At 38.1% G+C, this 26,699-nt stretch overlaps 1 protein-coding gene across 10 annotated transcripts in view; it reads left to right on the top strand.

The window, feature by feature from the left end:
- tanc2b (tetratricopeptide repeat, ankyrin repeat and coiled-coil containing 2b) overlaps positions 1–26,699 on the top strand; it is a 178,639-nt gene that overhangs the window by 91,845 nt on the left and 60,095 nt on the right. For 8 of the 10 annotated variants that reach the window (XM_030122662.1, XM_030122666.1, XM_030122660.1 and 5 more), the window contains one exon: positions 2,185–2,364. In XM_030122662.1, the coding sequence (XP_029978522.1) occupies positions 2,185–2,364 (180 nt within the window). Of the gene's footprint in view, positions 1–2,184; positions 2,365–13,516; positions 13,901–26,699 lie in introns of those variants that run through there. The other 2 variants (XM_030122663.1, XM_030122664.1) reach the window with 2 other exon arrangements.

Below are 26,699 nucleotides of genomic sequence, written 5' to 3'. Positions count from 1 at the left end.
GGGACAGGTGTTTCATTGCTTACAGGGGACTGGGCTACAAAATAATGTCAAATGTTATAATATAATTTCATATTGTGCAGAATAACATTGCATTATTTCATCTTTAGGTTTAATTTTGTTTACATTGCCATTTACTTGCCAAAAACATGTCATAGTTTACCTTTCCTTCATCTTACTTGTTTTTTTTTTTTTTTTTTTTTTATCCTTATAGTTGTTTTAAATGCTCTACCTCTAAATTTCTGAAATTTTCATCATGTTTTGACCATAAACATTTTAAACCACAAGTGACCATCTGATGTCTTTAACTCTCAGGACGGAAGGAAAGTCAGGCTTTAAAGATAAAAGTAATACTGATTTGACATTTGTTATGATAATTATTGACAATAACTGACATGAACATTTTTTTTTAACACTTTCTTTTTATTGTTTCTTTTTTAAGAAGATGTAGCAGATATGGACATACAGAAGGAAGACCAAAAAAAAAAAAAGAAATACAAACCTCTAAAGAAAAAGAACATTGTGGATTGTCATGTCTCTTCAGTTTGCTCTAGTGTTATCATGTTATCAATAAGATCGTCCTTATCCTGTCGTTGTATAAACAGACCATTTCTCCCACTTTTCTCGACATTGTTCTTTTTGAGTCCTTATCTTATGGGTCAACAGTTCCACTACATATATCTCACTCACAATTTTTTGCCAGGACATGAACATTTTTATCAGGTATCAGGATAATGTTTCAGATCAGTGGGAATGAAAGTTCTACCAGCTGTAGGTGTGATGTGTCTCCATATTTCTGTTCATAGTGTGTCTAGAAATGTTGATATGAAACATTTCTGGCTGAGATTATAAGTATTTCATTATTCCATTTTGATAAATGGGTTCCAGTTATTCTACAGTCTGTGTCATAAGGTGAATTAAAAAAAAAAAACAAAAAAAAAAACAAGTTTCCTTTGTACGATAGACGATAGACACAAGCCCTGCCTTTGTAAATTTTTTTTTTTTTTTTGGGGAGATTATTAGTTAAATGGTTTGGGTTGTTTTCATTCAGTATTATACAGTCACTGAAAAAATTATTAGACCATCGAAAGTCATCAAAAACAATGGTCGAGCAATCAAGTACTAACTCCTGTGTGTATCATGTGACTAAAACAGACAGAAAAGAAAACATGACATGCCTAAAAGCACAGTTTTTTGTCAGTACAATGGCATAGCTATTGATGTAAGAACTGAAGTGATTTTGGTTATCATCAAGAAAACCATGGAAAATGGCTAGATATTAGCTCTTAAATTAAACTCTTATGAGCTATTTTTGTTATTATCATCATATTTGTCCAAACAAATGTACCTTTAGATGTACCAGACATTAAAATGAACAAGAAACTGAAGAAAACAAGGGTGGTCTAATATTTTTTTCCATGACTGTAGCTCATATAGGTTTTAATGTCACTGGTTTTATGCGCATTAATTTGTTCCCAAATGCAGAGATAATTACCGGTTAATAATAATAATAATCATAATAATAATAATAAGGATTCAAAGGAGTTTATTTATCATTCCATCACAAATAAAGAACGAAACTGGTTCCTGAGGACCCGTATTATCAGTATCAATAGAATAAATAACTAATAAATAAATGAATACATTAAAATCGACTAAAATCTAAGGCTAATTTAAAAAAAATAAGTAAAATATATGTCTAAAATTTAACTTTAAAATACCTACATAAAATAATGGCACATTTACAACCTAACCTAACCTATACACAGTACACACTGAAGTACAGTACACAAACAGCAGAGTGAAGTGCAAGGTGCAAAGAGGCTTGTGCAAGAGTCAGTGATTGGCTCTGCAGAGCAGTGCAGTACAGTGCAGTTTAGGCACTTGTGTATCTGTCCCCTTGGGTGAGAGGCTACGGAGCAATGCTTGAGTTCAACAGCCTCACAGCTGTTAGAAAGAAGCTGTTTTTCAGTCTGGTGGTCCTGCTCTGGATGCTCCGCAGCCTTCTCCCTGAGGGAAGAGGGACAAAAAGTACATAATAACAATAGCAATAATAATGCAGAGATTCTTTTCAAAAGACTTGATGTGTGTGTTCTGTCACTTTAACATTCTTTCAGTGTAAACTATAAACATCACCATTGCATTTTCCTTGTATCTCCAACTAATGTGATCCCTCCCATCCTGTAGGTGGCAGCATAGACAGCGACTGTGCCTTTGAAGGAGACTACGCCGTGCCTCCCCTCTCCATGACCGAGGGCATGCAGCACATTCGCATAATGGAGGGCGTGTCACGCTCGCTGCCCTCTTCACCACTGCTCACCCATCAGACCATCAGTGTGAGGCTACAGCCCATGAAGAAGCTCACAGGTAAAGACAGTGAGACATCTGCATAAGAGCATCTCAGAATAAGTCAGGCCTCTTTGTTTAGAAGTCCTGGATCCTCTGGAAAAAGTTTGAGAAGAAAAGTACAATGTATGTTAAAGCCAACAGTGAAACTACCAAGGACTGAAACTGTAGTCCACCATGATGATTACTCATAAAACACACAATCACTTCCAGTATTACTTGCCCACTAATTCCTGTATAAAGTACAAACCAGCTCCGGCCTGAGGAAAACACAGCAATTTCAATTAGTCTAATCACCAACGTCTTACCTAATTGACAGTGCCAAGAACAGCTGATGCACTATAAGCTGCGGTCAGCTCTGCCCTTCTTTATCTCCAACCACTAATCGTTTTCTTCCGAACTCATCTGTGACATTCAGGGGATGTGGGAATTCACTTCCCTTTGTCTCCCCATTAGTCGTATTATAAGTCTGTGTCATGTTTCCCCTCTTACGATAGGGGCTTTGTGGGTTTTTTTACGTGACAGTGTGGACATCCTGAGCTGAGTTTGAGAATCAGAAATGAAATATTGACTTTGCAGCTTTACCCAGTGCCAGTGCAGCCTCCACATGGAAGTTGAGTGGGTGGATAGGACTGTGACGCTTGATTCTGTAGTTACCACTAGGGTGCACTACCCTCTCAGTTAGCTCAGAACATTAACCATTTCTGATATGCTGTGGGGCCATGATTTTTACATCACACAGAATGATTTATGTTCTGTCGTATTCTCATCCAAACTGTGGATTTTAAAGGGAAAATGCACCAAAACTAATATTCCCTCATTTCCTCTGGGTGTGTCATGCCTCTGTAGTTGGATCACTGTGAGTGACGACACGCAGCAGAGGCTGTTCTTGAGCATGTGGGCATGTGAATTAAATCTGAGACCAAGCCAGTCTTATCAGGCCTGATCACACTTTTTTTTCCCTTAGTGGTTGTGTCTGCTGAGAGGAGCCTTTTGGTTTTTTTTTACCTTTTCCTCTTCTTTTATTTTTTGTATAAGTGTCTGCCACACACTCTCACTATATTAAATCAAAGTGTATTTTCAAGAGCATCATCATGTATTTGAGTCAATATATGTGTGTTTTCTGTGCATGTTGTGTTGATGATTATCTAAAATGAGAATATTGTTTTGTAAGAATGAGTTGCTTAATGATTTAAGTCTGTCATTTGGTTTTTACGGGTTAAGACATATTCATCTCAAAGCCTTTTTTGTATTTTGCTTTTTAGATTTCTACCTTAAAAGTCGGTGTGTGTGTGTGTGTGTGTGTGTGTGTGTGTGTGTGTGTTTGCAGACGTAAAGCTGAAATTGAACATATTGACTAGATGTGTTTGGCATACTGTAGGTAATTTGACCAAGTCGACTAGTATTTGTTTGTTGCAGTGATTAGTCAAGTAGTTTTAACACACATTTCTAATACTGATGTAATTTTCATTAATATGTACTTTTTGGCTCAGCTTGGAAAGTGGTTTGAGCTCCAGGGATGAGAAAGAATGATATTAATAGCATTGTTAGTGCTATCCTGCGATAAAGAAACTGCAATAATAAACTTCTAAAACATAAAAGTACACACACAAAGGAAGTAGCTCTGTAACACCAGCACTATAATGACTCTGAATATCTCACAACCACCAGCAAGGAGAGTTAATAAACATTATGTTAATTTATTTTCTAGTATAACATCTGTAGTAAAGTGGATGAGCCTATAGAGACAAATTCACACTGAGTTAAACATACAGTAATGTAGATAATTTAGCTTCTTCAGTCCTCATGAACACTTGGTTTAATGTTGCATATTTATCTGGGCTACGTAATAGTAGCATGAGCGACCATGCTAAGCTACGTGGCAATCTTTCTTTTCAGACAATACGGTGTGGTGAATTTTTGTATGTCACCGTATTGGGTCATCCCTCTCAAAATTAGTGTATTTGCATATTACACACAATAAGATAATTAAAAAAAAACATTAAAAAATGCACAATTATAGAAATCATAGAGACTAATTCAAATACAACATGAGAAAGAAGATAAAAATACTTACACAGATGGGATCCTTTACTTCCCAGTTGAGATACAATAAAGGAAAATATTAGACTAAAGGTCAAATAATATAAATGTTATAGTGATAATTAATTGTGCAATAATTTCTGTTGATTACTGAGATTTTTTTTTTGTTTTTTGTTTTTTTCTAACTAAGATCAAATGATCAATCAAAGCTAACTTGATAATTTAAGAATCTTCTGCTGGATTAATGTTTGGGCAAGTCTGATAATTTGACTCCCTTATATACAGCTCTGGAAAAAAATAAGAGACCACTGCAAAATTATCACTTTCTGTGGTTCTACCATTTATAGGTATGTGTTTGAGTAAAATTAAGTAAAACATTTTTGTTTTATTCTCTAAACTACTGACAATATTTCTTCCAAATTCCAGATAAATATATTGTTATTTAGAGCATGTATTTGCAGAACACGACACATGGTCAAAATAACAAATAGATGCAGACCTCATATAATGTAAAGAAAACAAGTTCATATTAATTTCTAAACAACACAATACTAATGCTGTAACTTGGGAAAAGTTCAGACATCAGTATTTGGTGGAATAACCCTGATTTTCATTGACAGCTTTCACGTGTCTTGGCTCTCCACCATTGTTGTTGGATGACTTTATGCAGCTCCTGGGATAGAAATTCAAGAAGCTCAGCAATGTTCGATGTCTTGTGACCATCCATCTTCCTCCAGAAGTTTTCAAAGTGGGTTCAGGTCGACAGATTGGGCAGGCCATGACAGGGTCTTCATCTGGTGGTCCGTCATCTACACCTTTATTGACCTAGATGAAGCCAGGAGCATTGTCCTGATAAAAAAAAAACAGTCCTCAGAGTTTGGGAACATCATCAGAGCAGAAGTCCAGTAGTTTTCAATAGTTATTTTTTGATTCCAGTTACTTTTGTGGTACTAATAGCACTGTTTTTGCCCATTGCAAAATGATAGTGATGGCCACAGTACTAGTTTTTATACTTCTCCTTCTTAAATAAGACATGCATCAGGTGTTTATTAAGTAGAATAAGGTACGTTTGTGTTGGAATTCAACAGACACAGGAATGGAATGGCTGTCATATATGCAGACATTCTGATTTCAGAGGAAATTGCAGTGGTCTCTTAATTTTTTCCAGAGCTGTATATGAGAATCCTTGTGATTCCACATTATTTGTCAGGTCCTTCTGAACTGCCAGCCTGCATGACCTGGTCTTGCATCAGCACTTCCGGCTCTGTTCCACCATGCACACAGGCTGTCGTATGTCCTGAGGTGCCCTCTGTCATTCAATTCCTCAAAGACCTGTGCCTCCTCTCAAGTGGCATGGAGTGCCAGATTGGCCTAGGTCTCAACCACCCCAGATTTCTCACCCTTTAATTAATTCAGCCCAGCACTACTTCCTTCACAGCTTGACAGTACCAAGCTTGTGTGTGTACTGGCAACGCAAACCAGAACCCCCTCTAACGCCAGAGATGGCAGTGGGCTGGAGGGGAAAAGTGAAGGCAGACAAGTGCATTAGAGAGCCAACAGCGGCAGGTCTAAGGGCTGCACTTCTTTAATCCCTTCCCACTCTCCCAGTGGCCTTGACCGACCACAGCCTCTTTTTGCCCCCCTATGCAGCCCCTGATTGCCCTTAGGGAAGCACAACGATGATGGTGGAGAGGTTCTGAGTTTTTTTCGACTTCAAGGCTCTGATAGAATGAGGATGCTATGAAAGCGCTGACCTTTTTAGAGAGTCATTGAGTTTCTGATTTAATCCCCTCTGCCTACGTTGAGACTCTCAGGGGGGCTTCAGATGCTTCGGGGGTCAACCTATAAGGCTGGCAGGACACATAAGATGCCATTATGTGTACTCATTCCACTGCTTTTTGTTGTTGTTAGAACGTGTGCGAATGATAGATAACATATGCAATCCAGGCTCACAGAAGCTCCAATTCAACTCAACTGCAAATCCAATTATATTCTGTTATGAAGGTTATACAGGCCATAAAACAATTTTCTGCAAACATAATCAATGCCTTGGCTTTGTTGCAGTGAAATGTAATGTCTAATTGAAAGGTCCACTATCTTTTTAACATTCCTCAGTGGACAGGAGATAGATTGGCTGGATATGAATTCCAAAAGAATTTGCCACCAGAGAGCAGAAATTATGTCTCGACTCCCATAGGTATTAGTTTTGGATGCAGAAGCACAAAAGATTGTTGTTTGGTTTATATCATAATAAACAGAATGTAAATTTAATCATGTCTTTTTGAACTTTTACTGTATTAAACCAAACCAAAGTTTCAGAGTGCTGTTATTAACTACCCCGCCCCCCGAAGGGGAGGCAAGGGGTATTGTTTTTGGTTTGATTTGTTTCTTTGTTAACACTTTAGCAGCAAAACTATTTGTTGAATTCATACGAAATTGGGTTTATAGATTGCCAGTGACCCAGAATAGATGTGATTACATTTTGAGAAAAGTAGGTCAAAGTTCAAATTTTTTTAAATGAATTTTTTAAATCTTTTTTTTTTTTTCTCATTTGCTTATAATGGGTGAAATTTGTGTGTGCTGTCTGTGTCTATTCTGACATCAGCACATGCATAGACATGATGACATCAGCTGGATCAATGCCAAATAAACTACAATACATGCGAGGGGTGGGGTGTATTGTGCCTAGCACCACTTGTTGAGTTTGTATTTGTGGAGAACAAAAGAAAATACAATTTACCTTCATGTTCATGATTGTGATTACATGCATTTTTAGTGTAATGTTCATTATTTGGTTAAAACAAAATGTATTGTGAGCAGTTACAGTTTAGCATAGTAAAGGTGAAGGTAATATCTTATTTCTGAAATTTTGACATTTCATGGTGATATTTTAATAATGTATATCCAAAATTCTGCAAACGTGTTTCAGTCAAACAACAACAAAAAAGCCCTCATAATCTCCTACAAACAAAGGGAAAAGCCTGATATTTCTGACCGTTTTGTTACGTATGGTCATTTTCTGAGAGAGTTGAGGCTAAAATAATGTAGCAGGAAGTTTGTTCATATATACAAAGTCCATCTTTAATCCAGCCGAAGTAGCATGTGATAGTTTATTAAACTTCCAAGGGAAACCTCTGATAATCCTCTGCTTCAGGCAGGTCAGAGAACATGGTCAGGCGAGGGTTTCTATGTCTTTCTAAAGGACTTCAACAGAATATGGCTTGAATTGAGTTGTCTGCTTGGAAAACAGTGTCTTTAACCATCATAACCATGTCAGATTCCTCAAAGGAAAGGTTCATTTTGTAGAACAATTTTTGGAACAAGTCATGATGTTATTTTTTTTTTCTTTCTGTCTTTTTTGCCCCGCCAGGGTTTGTTTCAAGCGCACAACATTCCTTCATCTCCCTGCATTTTGTGTCTATTTTTAGTAGGCTGTTGTCTAAAGCTACGAGTGGCAATGATTGCTCATTCTCATGGTGGTATCTTAGTGGCTGATTGTTATGAGTTGTAATCACTGATTGCTTATTTGTTCCTTAATAAACACCTCACTCAAGTGTCAGGCTTGCCAAGAGACGTCACCTTAGTTGATTGATTGGCCCTGCTCCACTCTGAAACATTTAAAGGAATTATTTCAACATCTCTACCCAGATTACACAGCTTTCCCCTAATTAATGGCAGCAATCAATACAATTACTGCCTCCCCATGGATTGCCACACAAAGGTGGAAAATTGCATTTGTCCTTAAAACCTGAGAATAGGCTTGATTTAATTATGCCACCTAATTTTTCTCCCACTCTGCCTGTAATTATCACAGTAATATGTGCATATCTAAAATCCATTGTCTTTCAGGTGCTTGAGTATCATGTGAATAAGTGTCAGAGCGCTACAGTGAGCTCCCTTCTAAATGATCACACGATGTAGACATAGATACGCGCACCAGTGCTGTGGATGGTCGGGATTAACAAGGCAAATAGTGAGCAGAACTGCTTAGTCAGGTTTCTGCAGCTCATTGTGTGGGTGGTCTTAAAGGATCCAAATTAAAACACATAAGCTCTGCTAAATGAGCTGCTCGTGTTGAATGTTGAATATCTGGGTCTGCTTTGTTGTTTGGTGGTATTTGATTTTATTTTACTGCATAAATAGCCGACAGAGAAGAGAAACACTTATGGGATGTTACTTGCGCAAATACAGTCCACTGCAATAACAACAAAAATTCTCAGTCATGTTCAGGCAGATTCTTGAGGGATTATCAAAGGTTTTGAGAAAAAATAGGAGAAGAGTAGTAGTTGGATGCAAGATTGTGCAGCTAAATAATTTCAGATTATAGGAAAATAAATCATGAATTATTGGAGTTCTGTGTAATGTGTTAAACAGTGCAGATCAGGAAAGTAAAAAAAGAGATGCAGCACTTCATGAATTTTACCTCTTGTCCCTTCAGTGTATTTTTGAAATGAAGGTTGACATTTGGGACATCTCAATCTCACTCTCTCTCCACGCCTACTTAGGCAGCCTTGCATTTTATATTCCATCTGGTGTCCTCTGTGAATTTTTGAAATGAACACTGACATTTGGGACATCTCAATCTCCACGCCTTCTTACTCAGCATCGCACCTTGAGAAAATCGTTCTTCAATTATTGTCATTACTTCTCGCCTCAGCCGTCGTAGTCAGTACCGACCCACCAAATCATTTGTTCCGCTAAAAGAAAATGTGACATTTTCAGCTCTACTGTCAGAGGTAAAAAATAAAGAGTGAAGGTTAAGTGCGGAAAGGAGTAATTGAAATGGAAGTATGATGCCCTCAGGAGCGTGGTTATAATAAAAAAAAAAAAAAAACACTTTGGATCTAAATTCAGTCTGTGACGTGCTGGAGAAATTCTTGTGTATTTTAGTCATCAGCCTCATAGTCTGGTTGTTTAAATAATGAAAAACCAGGCTTCCTCTTCATAATGTGCAAACAGTGGTTGTTACGTTGTTAACATTCTGTGTCTGGGAGCAGGTGCACAATAGTGAAAGAATTCTGTTTGACTACTGCAAGACCAGCTTAGGTACCCATTTGTTATATAACACTGGAAAACATGAGTATATAAGGAAATACAGTGTGTTAATATTAGAATATATTTCATAATATGTTACCTGTGTTTGGACATGTACGATACACTACCAGTCAGCACCATAACTTTTCTTTTGCATGAGATTTACCTGTGATGTTCAATAGAAAATGATTTATGAACAGTCCTGTAAAAGGTCGCGCAATATTATTTTTCCTTTATCTTCCTTTATCTGTTATTTTTTTCCGTGAAAATTTTTACAGTTAAAAATAATGTAAGCATTGTGTTAGTGTTGAATCAATTTATTGATTAAACTCAACTGAGAAAAGGCCCATTAATGTGTGATTGAAAAAGACATGAAGAATGAAGAAAAAAAAATCAATTGCTCTGAAATTAAAGTAAGATGATAAAAATCAATATAAGGAGTTGTAAATTCTGCAATGCAGAATTTGTTGAATATTCTTTGAAGAGTAATAGCTATGAGAGCTTTTAAAATGGGCTTTAAATAGTATATCACAAGAACTGCTTTCAGATTCTTCAGTCAGAAGTTTGAGTTATTCTCATCTCACAGAAGATGAAGAGCTATTGATGTATGCAGCTAATTAAATAAGGCACAAGTGTATTGGTTTAACAAGAAAGGAGATGAGGCTAAGACTTTTAGCCCAGACCAACTTCAATCGCAAAATTATTTTCTGATGAAAGCTTCAGTACCAGTAATGTTTGTCTGCAGTGAATCTCACATCCCGATAACATGAAAGATAAACTGGGCATGGCTAGAATGATAAAACACCAGATTATATCAAGTGAGCTTTGTTTAGTGCCAGTGGGAATGGAGATTATGGCTTATTTTAGAGTTTAGAGCTGTCAAGAGCTGTATGTAGTTGTTAAAAGATAATTTGAATGCTTTGCTCATTGTTTACTAAACTGAAGACATAACAGCCTGTCATTAAAATGAAAAGGAAACAACCACAGCTTGAAATTCATTCCGATGCTTGCTCACCTGCTGAGCCTGACTTTCAGAGTTTCTGTTTTTTGAAGAAGTCATTTTTCTCTGACAGTTCTTGTAGTTGTGTGTAGACCATCAAAAGACGTTCTGAACTTGGGTACATTAGCTAAAATTAGCATCAATCCATTATTGGACAGTATTTCTCTTAGCTAGCCTATAAGATAGCTAACTTGAAATTTACAGCATTGACATGAAGTTGATGTTGATGTTAACAAATACAACTTTATATATTAGCATTTACCAAATAGTTGAAATTATTTGTGAAACTTAATTTTTCCTTGCTACTAGCTGTAGTATTATCTTGGCGAATTTCCTAATAGAGATCTGAAGTCCTGCCCCTTTGGAAAAAAATTAACGGTGGTCAATGGTGAGAGACGAGTAATTCTATGATCGTGTTTGATTTGTATCACAGTTAAAAAAAATAATTTACAAGATAATTTTACAAGCCAAGAAACTCACAGTTTATGGACTGCTCAATGGACTGCATGTTTCCTCACATGTGACACACAAAACTACTGCTGGCATGGCACATTTTACTTATTTTTTGAGTGTGAGGTGACAAAATATTAAAAAAGGTGAAAATCAGTATAGTCTGGTCAGGTTAAAGCAGCTGAGACTTCATAAGAGTCTGAACAGATCATGGAGAGAAGCAGTTTGGACAATGTCACCTCTGCAGATTTCAGATGTGTAGTCTTTGTATTTCTGTACAGTAGTAGCCAAGAGTTTTTGGACACCTTTAAAATTTTACACAATCTCAAGTATTATCAAGAAATATTTGCAGAAAAATCTTCTTGTGTTTCCAAGGGTGTAGCTGTATCAGACAGACAAAAACATATGCAAATTATTTATTTATTTTTTTAAATTAATTGTTAACAAGAAAAAATAACAGAACTAAAATCATCTTGCTGATCCAGTTTTGATCTTGATGGAACAGAGCATGTGCAGAAGGGAGGCGGCCATGGCTCAGATGGTAGAGCGAGTCATCTAATAACCAAAGGGTTGGCGGTTCGCTCTGTCTATGTGCTGTTGTGTCCTTGGGCAAGACACTTCACCCTCCTTGCCTCTGGTGTTGCTACTCACACTGGTGTGTATGAATGTTCAGTGGTGGTGGGAGGGGCCGTAGTCACGAACTGGCAGCCACACTTCCATCAGTCTGCCCCAGGGAAGCTGTGGATATAAATGTAGTTTACCACCACCATAGTGTGAATGTGAGACCGAATGAATAATGGATCCTCTTTGAGCGCTTTTCTTTTATAGAAAAACACTATATAAATCTAATCCATTATTATTATTATTATTATTATTATTATTATTATTATTATTACTATTATTATTATGTGCAGAAGGGAGCATGTGGGTTTGGAGAACAGAACAATACTTGGCAGAGTTCAGTGACTTTAGTGTGATTCTTTATGCAATATATCATAAATGTATAGTGTGTCCAAAAACTTTTTTTTACCACTGTATGTTTGCAGTCTTCATGTCATTTCAATTGCCAAGTATCATGTGTAAATGATCCCATAACTCAAACAGGATAAAAAGATAACTTGCCTCTCGTCATAGATTGTTATGCAGCTGTTGTTTTTTTTTGTGAAGTGGGATCCCATTGGACACAACCAGAAGGATCAAGAATCCCCTCATATCACGCCTCATTCTTCTCCAGCTTTTCCCTCTTGTCCACATATGAGTTCTTCTGTCAAAAAATGAAGCAGCAACTGCGAAAATGCAAATCTGAGGCTTCTAAACAGAGTTCCTCCAATTAGTGGGTGATATCTCAGTAGCTACGTCCACTTCGTTTTTATAGCCTGTGATTAAAATTCGAAACGCACCATGGGATCATCATACCTCCACTGAATGATGATGCTTATACCTATACACCATAGAACAGCTTTAATGCTTCCTGATGCTTCTCACATACTTACTTATGCAGCTACCTATCCATGTTCATTATCATAACAATAGTGTCTTACATTAAAAACCAGGTATGTGATCAACCACCCCAGTGTGTCATTTCACAGATTATCCTGTATGTTGTTGACAAGAAATGACGATGATGATACAGACCACATACAAATGCAGACAAACCTTCCACTTAAGAACTCACTGTGTGCATGCATTGCCCAGAGGCAGTTTTTTATATCGGGAAGGGTTCGGTGAGAGGTTTCATAGAGGACGGGTACCACAGGTAGAAAGCACCTCAAAAACTTTGACCTGTAGCTGTAATACATATTTAAAGCTTGTTGGCAACCTGCTGCAAACGGTGGTTGGAGATGTCACTCTGGGGAAATAAGTGTGACTGTAGGAGATTAATAAAAAAAAAAAAAAAAAAAACACTCTGAAGAACAGCAGGCTCTAAACCTTATGGATATGAACAAAAACAGTACACAATAAACGCTGCCCAGAGGGATTGAACCCCTAAATACCCATAAAACATGGCTGCAGCTGTACAAATACATTTTCAAGGGTAAAACAAGGACAGACAGGCATGGCCCAAGAGAAAAATGGAGTAGCTTTTATTGAAACCATGTTTCCATGTAATAATACCTCTCCTCTTTTTTCACCTCTTGTGATCTGATGTGTCCCTAAAGCTTCATCCATGAACAGCAAAACTGTGTCCCTTTAATAATACCCTCCCTCCCTTCCTCCCTCCCTCTTTTTTTATGCCATTTTCTTTCCTCCCTCAATACCCACCCTTCTCCTCCCCCTCCTTTTGCTCTGCGGTTGCCATGACAACAGCAGCACTGCACCATTCATCTGTTGGAGACCTGGGCTCCTGTTCCTGTAGAGAGAGCTCGCCTCTCACATCTATACATAACACGCTAAGCGCTAATGCAGTCACGGAGGCGAATGAGGAGCTCACTTGTATCTGTGCTCGCTGGCTTCCTCGTAGGGGAAAAGGTCCATGCGGTGTTTGTTTTTTGCCTCTTTTGCGGCGGCGAAGGTTTCGGTCACCTGTCAGGCTTCGGTACGCGTTGCCATCAGAGAAGTGTCACCTCTGTGTCCCCCTCTTTCCCCAGTGACACAGTGACTGCTGCGTTCTTCCTTCCTCCTTCCCATTCCTCTCTCTCTCTCTCCCTCTTTCACTCTCTCTCCCACCCCTCCACCTCTTCCTCCTCCTCCTCCTCCTCTTGCTCTTCCCGTCACTGCCATATCTGCCTGGCTCTGTATCATTTACTGCGACTGAATTGAGCGGGCAGCACCAACAGTCAAACCTGTGGAGATTTCTTGTAAAAGAAAGCGTCAGTGAAGACAGAGGGAGAGCTTCTATTCCTCCACACCTCTCCTCCTCTGCGTGATTGCAGCCTTTTTTCCCCCCTTGTTTCTTTTCTTGTTTCTTTTTCTTTTTGATGAACTGGTCCTCGCTCAGGGAGGAAGGACTGCTCGTGTCGTTGGAGGGGGAAGGAGGGGAGCTGGTGCCGTACCCCAGCCTTCAGGAATGCGAGATCTGGTTTGAGAATGGTGAGCCCTGCCACACCCTCTTTGCTTGTTTCATTCCTTCATCTGTAACCCCACCACCACCAACCCCTGCCCCCCCTCATTTTCACCTGCTGCTCCACCTTTACTTGGCCAAAGCTCCATCCAAGTCCATCTGATCTCACCGCTGGAGTGGCTGTGTCGACCACTGGTGCGAGTGACGTTTGTACAGGCATGGGCCTAATGGGAGGAGTACAGGAAAGTGATTTCTTTCCATGAAATGATGCATTTGCCAAAGGGCTCTACTTTAATGACAATGTAGGCTTGAGGACCAGTGAATCAACCAGAGTGCGATAATGTAAGTGTTTTTTTTTTTTTGTTTTTTTTTTGAGGTGAGCTGGTCTGTTTCATGCGTCAGCGTGGGTGAGCATTCAATTGTTTTTTAGTGTGTATATATGGGTGTGTGTGTGTGTGTGAGTGTGTGTGTGTGTGTGTGTGAATGTGTGTCTAAGCACAAACTGTGGGCGGTTAATGGTACTTGTACTTGTTTTTGTGTGTCTCACATTTTCCTCCAGAGCCGAACGTCATATGTAGCATACACTTACAGGTTGAAGTTTTTGGGGAGTAGTTGATCCCCTCCACCATCCAATCAGCAGCAACTTGTTGTTGTATACCAGAATCACCTTATCATGTGGTGGGATGTGGTTCCTCCCTCCAGTTCCTGTTCTGCAGGCTGCCTGCCTCCCCTGCTTCATCCCTGGGGACTTCTAGCTGGTGTGTTAACGGAACAAAATGTCTCAATAACATTGTCTGCCAGAAAAACACAAGCACCTCATCAGCAGCTGCTGTTGCTGGTCTCAGGTGAATGCTTTTTGATGAGGCGCCCACAGCCGGTTTTCACACCACTTAGAATCACCACCTGGAGAGTTCTTTGATGAGCTTACCTTGTCAGCTGTCATTTAAGATGTATCGGCCAATGATGCTGCCTCCCTAATAAGTTTGGTTTCAGAGAGAACTTCATCACCATGTTCAATTGTGATCATAGTTGGAGAGTATTTTCATGGGCTTAGGACTAATCGTGCTTTGAATCCTGAAGGGGCAGGGGGAGTTAGGTTTTGTGTGGTAATGACATTTTGTGGCATCCGCAATAATACAGAGATACTCAATGATTTTTTTTTCTTGTTTCCTGTGTGAACACTTTGTGCCAAGAGATGATTAACAAGAAGTTGTTATTCTTAGACAGTTCAAAGATAGCGATGACAGGCAAAGACAAATATAGATGCAGCAAGAAAGATGTAGAGCAATCACAAATATGTAACCACAGGATCTGTGATTAGACTAGTGATGTAGTTGGCTGACGCTGTTTGCTTTGTCAGTGTTTTCTCATCTCTACTTCCTCCTGACTTGTTCAAGCATCTTGTAGTTTATGTCAGTACTCATGATCTCATTTTTATTCATACATAAAGTCAGTTAAACCTGGCTTTGACTTGCTGGCTCCTCAACTGGTGAGGCCAATCGGCCAAATAAAACATCACGAGGCTTTGCAGTGGTTCAGGGTGATATTGATTTATATAATTGCTCAGTTTCCCTCCTTTGCACTCCTTTCAGCATGTGTCAGACAAAATGCTTGTAAGCCTTTTATGAAATACAGTAGATGTGACAGACCAGCCTCCTTTAGAAGATTCCCTGATTGATTTTTTGGCATCAGATAACCTGACATACAGTATATAGCATGTGATGTAACCTAACTGGACCTGTATTCAATGATTTTGCACATATTTTAATAAAAATTAGCCAAGTAAAGTCACTTAATTCAACATTTTCATGACAAAAAGGTTTCTGTACTTTTGATAAAGCTGCAGGGGTGCTGATTACTAAAGTGGCCCACTGAGAGAGACCCTTTTGTCAGGTGGGCAGAGTCTGTTCTTTGCATGACACTTTAGCTATAAATTAAGCATTGACAACACCGCTGTCCTTTAAAACCCCTCTCTTTGTTTCTCAGAGCAAAAGGTTACAAAAGGAATCTAATTATGAGCTGCATACTGGAGCTGTTGAAAAGTATTTGGAGTATGTTGCATTGTGCCATCATCTCTAGTCAGTCAGGTAACACTTCATTTCTACACAACTAACAGAATTCTTAGTCAGTGCAGTAAAGTAGCACTTAGCACCTGTGTAGACAGTGCTTAATTTTATATGCACAAAAAATAAAAACAACACTTACCATGAGAGGCAGTATTGCGAACTCTGTAACAAGTCCCTGGGATCCCCCTGTCCACAAGCCTCCATCTACAATTACCTGTTTTATTATGTAGAGAGAAGACAAAATCAGTGTCGCCATTAGCAAGATGAAGTCATTCTCTTGTGTTCTTGATCTCATTCCAGCCAAGCACTCTAAAGCCAGCCAGCTCTCAGTGTCTCTCCCTGCAAACTACCTGCAATTAGAAATTGTTCTGAAAGCTTTCAGAAAAGCCGAAAGAATAACCTCTGCTCAAGAAATACAGCTGAGTCTATACCATTCATAGCAATTATGGATGCAATTTTAATCCCCCTTTTTTCTGTAAGTCTGCCTGAGGTTTACATGTAAAAAAAAAAAAGAAGAAGAAGAAGAAGAAACAAAGAGATACTGTGAGGCACATTAAAATAAAGATCAGCCCAATTATAAGTGGTAAAATCAAGAAAAGGAAAATAATTGCTTTTGCCAACAAAGGGCCATTGTCCTTTTGGGGTTTGAAACTCACAACTTTACCATAACTGACAATGAGTGTGTTCATCAGCTGACTGCTATTTTTCAGAAGATTAGATTTTGATTATGTGCCTTATTCTCTGGCATTTCATATTTTCATTCATTTTGTGAACTGTTATCATACTACATTTGTTTACTGCTATGTCTACAACATAGTTAAATATTATGTTAATATAGGATACAGGGCATAGCAACACATACATTTTCATTCAAAATGAAATAAAAATGGTTGTTTTAAATGTTCCTTCTTTACAAAATTAAACAGGAAACTGGATTTACATTTATTGTATTGCCTTCTGGCCAACAATGTTTGCATTATGAATAAATTTATTGTTAAGATGCTGCTTTATTGCAACTCATCAAACAGAAAAGATATGCTTCTGCACGCCACAGATACATGTAATCTTGATGTTTCTGAACAAAACATGTGTTTTCATATCACAGTTCTATATATGTATACTGTGAATGACAGTGCATTTCATATCAATACTACACTATAACTGTCATAAGTGCATCTCTCAGAAATTCCATTAATGTGTAGCTATTTAATGATTCTGTCAGAGCCATATTTTAGTGTTTATATAACCACATTTTTCATTATTTTTTTATTATTGTTATTATTTGATTAATATTTAAGATAATTGAATTTATTTGATGGATGGATGGATGGATGGATGGAGTCATTTTTATGTGGATCAGGAAACAAGTGAAGTAAATAGTTGTGTACCAATACACTGCTTTTTTTTTTTTTTTTTTTTTTTTTTTTTTTCTTTGATGGTAGGAAAATTTATTTGGAATCCAAAGCTATACGACACCAACCGCAGTGTTCAAGTGTGAAAAAATGTCAAAACCCTGGCTTGGATAATTATGATCTTGAGGTACTGGTTAGGTTTACACACTAACAACACTTGGTTAAGATTAGAGAAAGATCCACACTAACATTTGATGAAAAACCTGAGTCTCTGGTGTTAAAGTCCTGGTTTTTGTTTACTTCTCCAGCATCCACTCCCACTACTTCCTGCACATTGTACTGAGGGAAAAAAATATCAGATCTTATTATTAAAAATACTTATGTGTAGTTTTCAGAAATGTATATATCAATATTTTATTCTCGTGTTTGAAGTGTTAGTGGTTAAGTGGCTCCAATACACAGTTAATGCTTTTTACGTGTTGTTTATCTCTGTCAGTAGGGTCCTGTAGTAGGACTCACAGTGCATGGACGCTCCTATACACCTGAAGTTACTTTTACTATCCTACCAACCTGAAGTCAGAGAAGTGTTGCGTACATAGGGTTTATCTGGTAGTGTTTATTTATTATTTTATATGGATATTTAGCAGTACCTTCTGGAAAAAAAGGCTATAGTGTGGAACAGAGAAACCCGCAGTGTGCTATTAATAGCAATGATAATGATTTGCTTACAAAACAGAGCAGTGGGTTACATATACCACCTCACTGCTTTCTGCGAATGCCGAAGGTAGAGAGCGCTGAGCAAACATTTCTCTGTGAGATACACCCACAAACACACTGAGGTCTAAAGAAGTGCTTTACTGTGTATGCATGTGTGCCCATGCGCATCCAAAACCCTTACGGACCACTGCACAGGACTGCAAAATGACACCCGCCACCGTATTAAAATTCAACACTTGTCTGTCTGCTGTTAACGTATTTGCTCAGTCATTTCAGGGTGCTGAACCACCACCATGAGGCATTTGTCTGGATCACAGCTTTGACATTGTATGGCTACAATCTGTCTGCTAACTATGTCTACAGGATTACATAATAGGAGCAACAATTGATTACAGCTTTTTTCAGACATGAAAGAATTTTGGGTGCTTTGATGTTCATTTTGCACTGTGCCAAAGATACTGCCAGATTATCAAAACATCTTAATCAGGAGCTTAATCGGAAGCCTGAGAATCATGTAATGCATTTCCTCATTTATTGTTTTGGTTCATGTGTTTAATTTAATTCCTTAATTAGTTGACAACAGAGAAACATCCAGCTCATCCTGATCTTCTCAGAGATGCGGGTGTGGTATGCAAGTGGAGTGCAGGGAGGAGGTTATAAATATCTGCACAGAAGGGACTGAACATCATGTTGGGACAGAGGTCAAGGCAGCGCAGCTATTATTAGGTCACTATATCAAGTGGTGTCCTTGACAGTTATCCCACTGTCACTTTCTTGAACCTGTATCATATTTAATGTTTTACAGAGCTCGGGTTTTCTCATGCCATAGTGCTGTCGACGAGTTACTCCCACTTCCCTACTCCTGCTGTATGAAAATATCATGACACACCTCTGTGTCACCACAACTAAAGGAGGAAGACTAATAGAAAAGAAAGTTAACAGTGTCAGAAGCGCTCAGTGTTAACAATAGCTGCTGTGCTTTTGTGGCTGAGTCATGAAGGCAGAGTCCTTCAGGAATGAGGAGTTTTTCTACCAGAGTAGACAGATGCCCCAAAAAACCTGCAGTGTGGACGCAAGGAGACAGGACACAGTAAAAATTCTGACAAAAGATGCTATGATTAAAAAAGGAGGAGCAGATACCAAGTTTGGATTTGTACAGTTTAGCAAAATGATGCTTTACTGGAAATAGCATCAAGCTGAGGTGAGTAATTTAGCAGCTTCATAACCAGGAAGATTTGAAGATGCAAACAAAACACCCTGATTTAAAGCCCCAGATAAGACCAGAGTAGGACAGTTGGAAATCTGAACTGTTAATAAAATATATATACTGTAATAAAACATCAGGGACTCTGTGTAAAATAAATCTAAGGACTTTTGGATTTGTCAGCCTTGACTGCTCAAGCAGGAGGTTCCACAGTGCTGTGGGCTCAGATGGGAAAATGCCATATCATGTTTGGTCAGTCAAGTTCAATCTGAACCGCCTTCGAGGCTCTCTGAGGATTCTATGTCCTTCTGTCTGAAAATCTTTTTCAGACAACAGATTATACAGTCGCTGAAAGAATTATTAGACCACCCTTGTTTTCTTCAATATCTTGTTCATTTTAATGTCTGGTACAATTAAAGGTACACAAATATAATGATAGCAACAAAAATAGCTCATAAGAATTTAATTTAAGAGCTGATATCTATCTATTTTCCATGTTTTCTTGATAATAACCAAAATCGTTTAAGTTCTTACATCACTATCTATGGCATTGTACTGCCAAAAACAGTGCTTTAAGGCATTCCATGTTTTCTTTTCTGTCTATTTTAGTCACATGATACACACAGGAGTTAGTACTTGATTGCATAATCACTGTTTTTGATTACTTTTGATGATCTAATAATTTTTTCCGTGACTGTGTATTTCTGTTCCTGTCACAAACTGCTGAGCACTTTAACCCATGAAGACCCTGCACTACTTTTATGTCATTTCCCAAATGAAAGTTTCTTTATATCTAATCTTTCTTGAGTAATTTATCGCCATTTGTTTTCAGTATTATCCTCTGTATTTTGTGTCTTTTTAAGTGTGCATCAGGTATTTTCCCATATTGAATTTATTGATTATTTAGATGTTCATAAATGCTCAGATTACAGTTGAGGGCTATTTTATCAAAATCAGAGAAAACCAAAGAAAAAGTGACTTTTTCAGTAAAATATTTCATTAACTAAACATAAACCAATCATTTCCATCCACTGTCATTGATCCAACTCCATGGGTTTTGCTGTTGAATCAATGTTGTAGAAGATGACGGCATTTCCACGTTCACTACGGAGCCTCTGAACGTCCAAATGGGTCATATCTGATGACCATGAAAAGATGACAAACTACATTTTACACCAATTATTTTCATGTATTCATAGGATTAGTGAATTAACAGGTATTAAACAGTTACATCAGTAGATGTTTTTGGTCGGTGATCGATGTTTGGGTCTTTATGGGTTGATATCAGGAACATGTTGATGGATGAAAAGCTCAGAATCCGCTGAAAAAATTAGAAATACAGTCAGACTTTTGTGGGCTCTGGGTCTGCCTTAATAACCTTGTGCTTTTGTGTCACTTGATTTTGTGTTACTGGTCTAATCCAGCCCCCAAAGAGGTTATGTGAAACCTTGAATTAACAGGTTTTTGGGGCGAGAGAGCACTTGGCTAATGAGCGTTCATGTAAAATCAGCCCCTCCTTCTGCTCTCTTAAAATTCTGCCTGCGCCTTACCTTGCATGGCTAATCCTCCCAAGGCTGTAATGATAGATACACATGTGCGTCTGTGCAGACACACATACATACATAAAAGGGGGAGAGGCAGTCTTGCTAATGGACTTGTACTTGCCATTGACTGTCAGCAGCCTCTGTTTTTTGAGTCTGTCACTGAACAGCTCGGTGTGCTGCACAGGAACATCTGGACTGCTTTGTTTTGTTCAGCAAGTCAACAAGACAAGCACACAACCTCATCTCAGTGGTAGCTGAGCAGGATTATGCACAGTGTGACCGAGCTGCTGGGTCATACAACAGAAGCATTATAATTACTCTAAAACAGCATGCCAATATGCTCCGTCTCTGTATGTTTAGGTTGCAATTAATGAATAGACACAGGTGTATACGTGTCCCTGTGTAATGCAGAGTTAGAAACAAACCCACAGAGATATTTTTTGACTGTTTTTTTATTCAATTTACTAATACCTGTTTCGCATTGGACAGAAGAATCACTAACATCTGGCTTTTTTTCTTTTGGGAAAGCATGTAGTCAAGTACAATCTGCAGTCCTTCGCTGCAGCAATCAAAACAATTTATTTCTTTTTCTGCTGCTTTTCCATCATTAGCCAAATTCCATCCATCCATCCAGGTGGTATCAAGCTTGACAGAGGGACTTAAGTAAAACTGCAACTAATATTGTCACTTACCTTCATGTTGCTTCCTCCTGTTCTTCTGTTCTCCATTGAACATGACACAAAACAAACAGACAGAATGGCCTTGTTGTCTACTAACTGTGTGAATGAAGTCAGTTGCCTATTTTTACATTTACACACTAGTTGTTGGTGTAAAAATGTAATTAGGTATTGAAGATTCTTCACATGTGGTGCCTGATAAAGTTGAATACACTTATTATTATGATATTTTAAAGGTAGGAAGTATAGGAGTGACCATTTCAAGCAAGATTGGTCTATAATATTTGTGGTTTACTATTTACTTGTTCTTATCTAAATAGGGAAATAGCTTTAAAACACCCGCACAACATTGTGATAGTGTATGCATTTGCAATATGTTTAATTTTTGTGTGTGTGTGTTTCATCTGTTTGATCCAGCCTCAGTAGATTTTGTTAGAACTTGACGATTTAATCATTGATAGAATCTGAAGAGGCATGTAAACGACCACTTTACTGGATAAGATTGTTGTAACAAAGAACAACACAAACGCAATAGCTTTGAGAGGTGAATACCTTGAATTCAAGTGACAAGGGGAACACCCAGCTCCATAAAGCAGCTGGAAGTTGTCTGTACAAACAGGTTGTTTCATTACCGAGCAAATGTGTTTGGACCTTGAAGCTTTGACTGCCAGTGAAATCCCCATCTCTCCTCCTCTCTCGCTGTCTCTCATTCTGTGTGTTATTACTACCTTGAAAAGGTGAACAAAAAGTAGTCATTTCCCTGTTCTCTGCTGTTGCCATAGAGACCAGGGCCGCGTGCTTGGTCTCAGCTCTTCTTGGTTTGCAGACAGCTGGGCAATGTATGTCCTCACCCACATTATTGTTCTGTATGTGTATAAATGTAAATGCACGTGTGTGTGTGGGCGCCTGTGTCTTTGTCTGTGTGGGAGCCTGAGGTCGTATGTAACTGAGACAGTGGTGCTGCAGACAATACTTGATTGCTAAAAGAAACAGCTCCTTTCAGTTGCTTGTCGTTCACTTTTCTGTGGCAAATGAGAAATTGCTCATTGCACATTGAAATTCATTTAATTCATATTCAGATCTTGTCACTTGTTTGTTCAAAATGCAGGTTGTGACTGAGGGGAGTACTAAAAAGTAAATCTCCTGATTTATATGCACAGCATCCTTCATATGAGAATTTGAATCCCAATACTCCCTGGTTTATTAACTTTTATTCTGTTAATTTTAAGCAAGTGACAATCTTGGGAATAAAGAGCAGCCTTTTGATTTGCCACATTGTCCTTTAGCTTATTTGTTGTCAGCAATTCCTTTACATCCCCTCCCCTTTCTCACTCTAATCACATGCACACTTGCATACGTGCTACATGCATATTCATATTCACACTCTTATATCCAGCATGTAACAAATATCTACTTCACGGCCACGTGCATCTGCACACGCAGACTAGATATATTTATTCATAAGCTCATTAGAAGAGTGGATTTGCCTGCTGCCATCCATCACAGTCACCCATCCTCAACCTGGCACACAGTGACAACAGAACTGCAGGAGAGAAGTCCCTGGGATTTAGTATCCTGGAGCCGGTGCTATAGAGAGGATTTACTCCAGTAGGCAGTGTCTCACTTTACCATTTGATAGAGGTGAGATCAGAAGACAGAAACAAAAGAAATGGTAATCTCTCACTCACTAGGACACTGGTACATGCAAAAAACAAATCCATTCTAATAGGGGAAAAATGGGTGTACTATCTTGTGTAGTAGTGGACTAAAGGATTATCAGGCTATACTGCTAAGATTTTAAATATGACCCAATTACTTTTGTGACTTTTTGACTGTGATTGGCCCTTTGCAATAATCTTAGAGGTATAACCTGCAAGTACAATCCATCACAATCCCTCATAGCTCGTCAGTAGGTAGTGAAAAACTGCTGCAAGCCTGCAATTGCAGCTTATGGAAGAAAAAAAAAACATAGCTGGGATTTAAAAAAACTGACCTTTTTGCTTGATTGTAGCAAAGAACACCCAGTCAGTGCAGACAGAGCAGCTGCAGTGTTGCTCCCCTTTTCTACCACCTTCCCATGTGACAGTAGTGTAAGACTGGAAGGAGCTGACAAAGACCACCTTGTGTGTCTGTCTGTTCTCTCATAATGTGTCTATTTTTATGTTCTTCACAACAGCTTCATATTTAGACAGAATGTAATAATACTGTTAGCAGGCACTTGAATATTGTGTTATATTTTTTTCCCTTTTTTAAGGGATAGTGATAGCAATGAGATGTTTTTCAGAATGAAAATGTGCAGTGGAAATTCTTAGCCTGTAAATAAAAGGAAAACAAAAAACACAGTTTAATATCACTTCTATTGGAATGCAATAGTCATTCTTCTAAATTGGTAATTGCTTTTCTTACACAAGTCTAATTATTTTTAAGTTATTCATTGGTTTGCATGCATGTTTATATATATATTTTTTCGTTTCTGTTAAGATAGATCTGAAACTTTGCTCATGTAACTGTTAATTAGAGAAAAGGATACATAAATTGCATTCAAGCGCTTGTTTAGAGTTTGTTTAGCAGAGTACAAGTATGTCTCTGTCAGTTTCTGTCATGGTGGGTGAACCAGCTGTGGATACCTCCAGTCCCTTCCCTTCCCTTCCCTTCCTGGCTGTCAGTTGTAGTTTCTCACTCGTGGCATCTGTGCTGGCTCACATCCTAGAAGTGGTCAATTAACACAACCCTCTTCAGACCACGATACCACAATATTAACACACCATGTGTGAATGCATCAACTTCACACACCGACTCCCAAATGGCAACACTGTTTTTTCAGGCCACGTATTGTCATTCTTTTTGTTGATTAGCAGTGTATTTAAAAGAGATGTAAATGCGTTTTGAATTTCTTTGGATTATCTGAATCGTCACTGTCAGATTAAACTCTTAAATCTCTCAAGTATGGCAATCTTTGCATTTTCAGGATTACATGCTCGTAATAGGGCTGAAAAGTTCTCTAACGCAAAATACACATTGGATTATCTATAATTGGACAAAAGTCATTGTCTGAAATACAGCATAAAGCAAGTTCCTAAAACAAAAGATTTTGGATTTTTTGGACAAGGAACAAAACAATGCAGGAATTATTTAGTGAGTTTTTACATCATAATTTGATTATTTGAGCCCATTAAAATAGAAGCGAGCTCATTTTCATTCTGCAGATATTGCTGTAAGAACATATGTTTTTACTACTACTTAGGACTTGCAGCATACAGTGTTATGCTTCTGCACAATGATGTCGCGCCTGATAGTTTTGGACATGTGGAGTCATCCATGATAAGAATCCATAACAGTTGCATCACTCAGTGCATTATCTTCTTTAAAGCCTTGTTTGATCTGATTAGTCAGTCGGTGCTAATTAGAAATTGTACCCACCTCAACAAGTGCAAAATAAAGAATCAATGAACCAGCTGATTTATGATATTTTCTAGATTTCTTTGTGTTATTCAGCTTGTGTACCGTTCTAGTAGAGGAGCCCATTCAAGAAAGAGTGGATTTTTGTTAGATTTAAAGACAAGCTCTATATAAATATGTTCTGATTTCTGCTGAATATGTGTAAATTTCAAGAGAAAAGCATTTATTTCCCTCTAGAACAGTTAGTTGGATGGATTTTCCTGCACATATAAGAAAAGGAAAGCCTGGAATTTCTGTATAATCATCAAAACATCCAAAAGGGACTTCATGAAACATAGTAGACTTATAATGGCAGGGATTGTGCAACAGCATCCTTGTAAGATCGTTCAACTAAGAAAAACTGACCTTGAATGCACTTTGTAGTTTTCTTTGGCGTGTCCTTTGGGAGGCACATAGTACTCTGAAAAGTATTTTCACCAGTTGTAAGTCTTCTATGAATTATAAATATTGGTCCCTACTGTGCTTTTTGGCTTTTAGTGTTAAATTACTGTGCTCAGGATTTTGTAGATTTGCTTTTTTAATCCCTGTGCTGTGACCTGTAATGTAGCGGTACAAGTATCATTCCACAACCGACACCCCTGGTTCTCAAGCGTCCCTCTGTGCACAATATGTTTTGTTAAATGGGTCATATGTGGGTCAGATGTGAAGATGTTCCCAAAATAAATGTATATTTGGACTCATAACCTGGTAATGATACATCTACCAACATGCACAATATTGTTAGATATATCATTAAGCACATTTTCTGTAAATTTAATAAGTAAGTAGTTCAGACTACCAGTCAAAAGTTTGAATTCACCTGTTTTTTAGCTTACCGGCTGACAGGCCGTACGCTATTGTCGCCATCCAGCGTCCGTCGTCATCGTCTGTCATCGTCATCCGTTGTCCATTACAAAAATTTCAATCATCTTCTTCTCCGAAACTACAGTTCCGATTGACTCCAAACTTGGTATACAGCGTCTTTATGATGATTTCAACAAAAGTTAGTGAAATTATTTGGATCCGGATCTGATTCTGGATTTGGTGCGATTTTGAAAAATGTTCCCATTATAAGAGAGAGAAAGTGGATCGATGCAATAGCTCAGTAATAAATATAAATGATATCAAGTGTAAATTTCTGCAGTACAGCCCTGATGGGGAGATGACCAAGATATAATGGCTACATGCTGATCAGGATCTTCTTCTGGATCTGGGAACTTACGGAAAATTTAATCTGGGCTCTTATGGGGAAAAAATTTAAATCGTCTTTTTCTCCCAAACTACAGTTCTGATTGACTTCAAACTTGGTATACAGCTTCTGTATGATGATGTCAACACAAGGTATTGAACTTATTTCGATCCACATCTGATTCTGGATTTGGTGCGATTTTGACAAATTTCCCCATTATAAGAGATAGGAAGTGGATTGATACAATAAATCAGTAAGTATCAATGATATCAAGTTGGAATTTGAATTTTTTACAGATCTGATTGGAATATGACCAAAACATGGGCTATTTCTGTAATAGAATAATACACATAATGGGGTGATAATAAATGGCATCTGGATACATTTCCCAAAATTTTTAATTTGGCCGGTAAGCTACAGGGCCATTGGTCCTATTTTCTTCAATTTTCATGACTATTTACATTGTAGATTCTCACTGAAGACATTAAAACTATGAATGAACACATATGGAATTATGTAATGTGACATAACTCAAAGCATGTTTCATATTTTAGATTCTTCAAAATAGCTACATTTTGCTTTTATTACTGCTTTGCACATTCTTGGCATTCTCTCAATGAGCTGCATGAGGTAGTCACCTG

This window comes from Sphaeramia orbicularis, chromosome 19, assembly GCF_902148855.1.
Source record: "Sphaeramia orbicularis chromosome 19, fSphaOr1.1, whole genome shotgun sequence".
NCBI classification, from domain to species: Eukaryota; Metazoa; Chordata; class Actinopteri; order Kurtiformes; family Apogonidae; genus Sphaeramia; species Sphaeramia orbicularis.
Note: the sequence above shows the minus strand (reverse complement) of the source record. Positions and strands in the feature narration are given on the sequence as shown.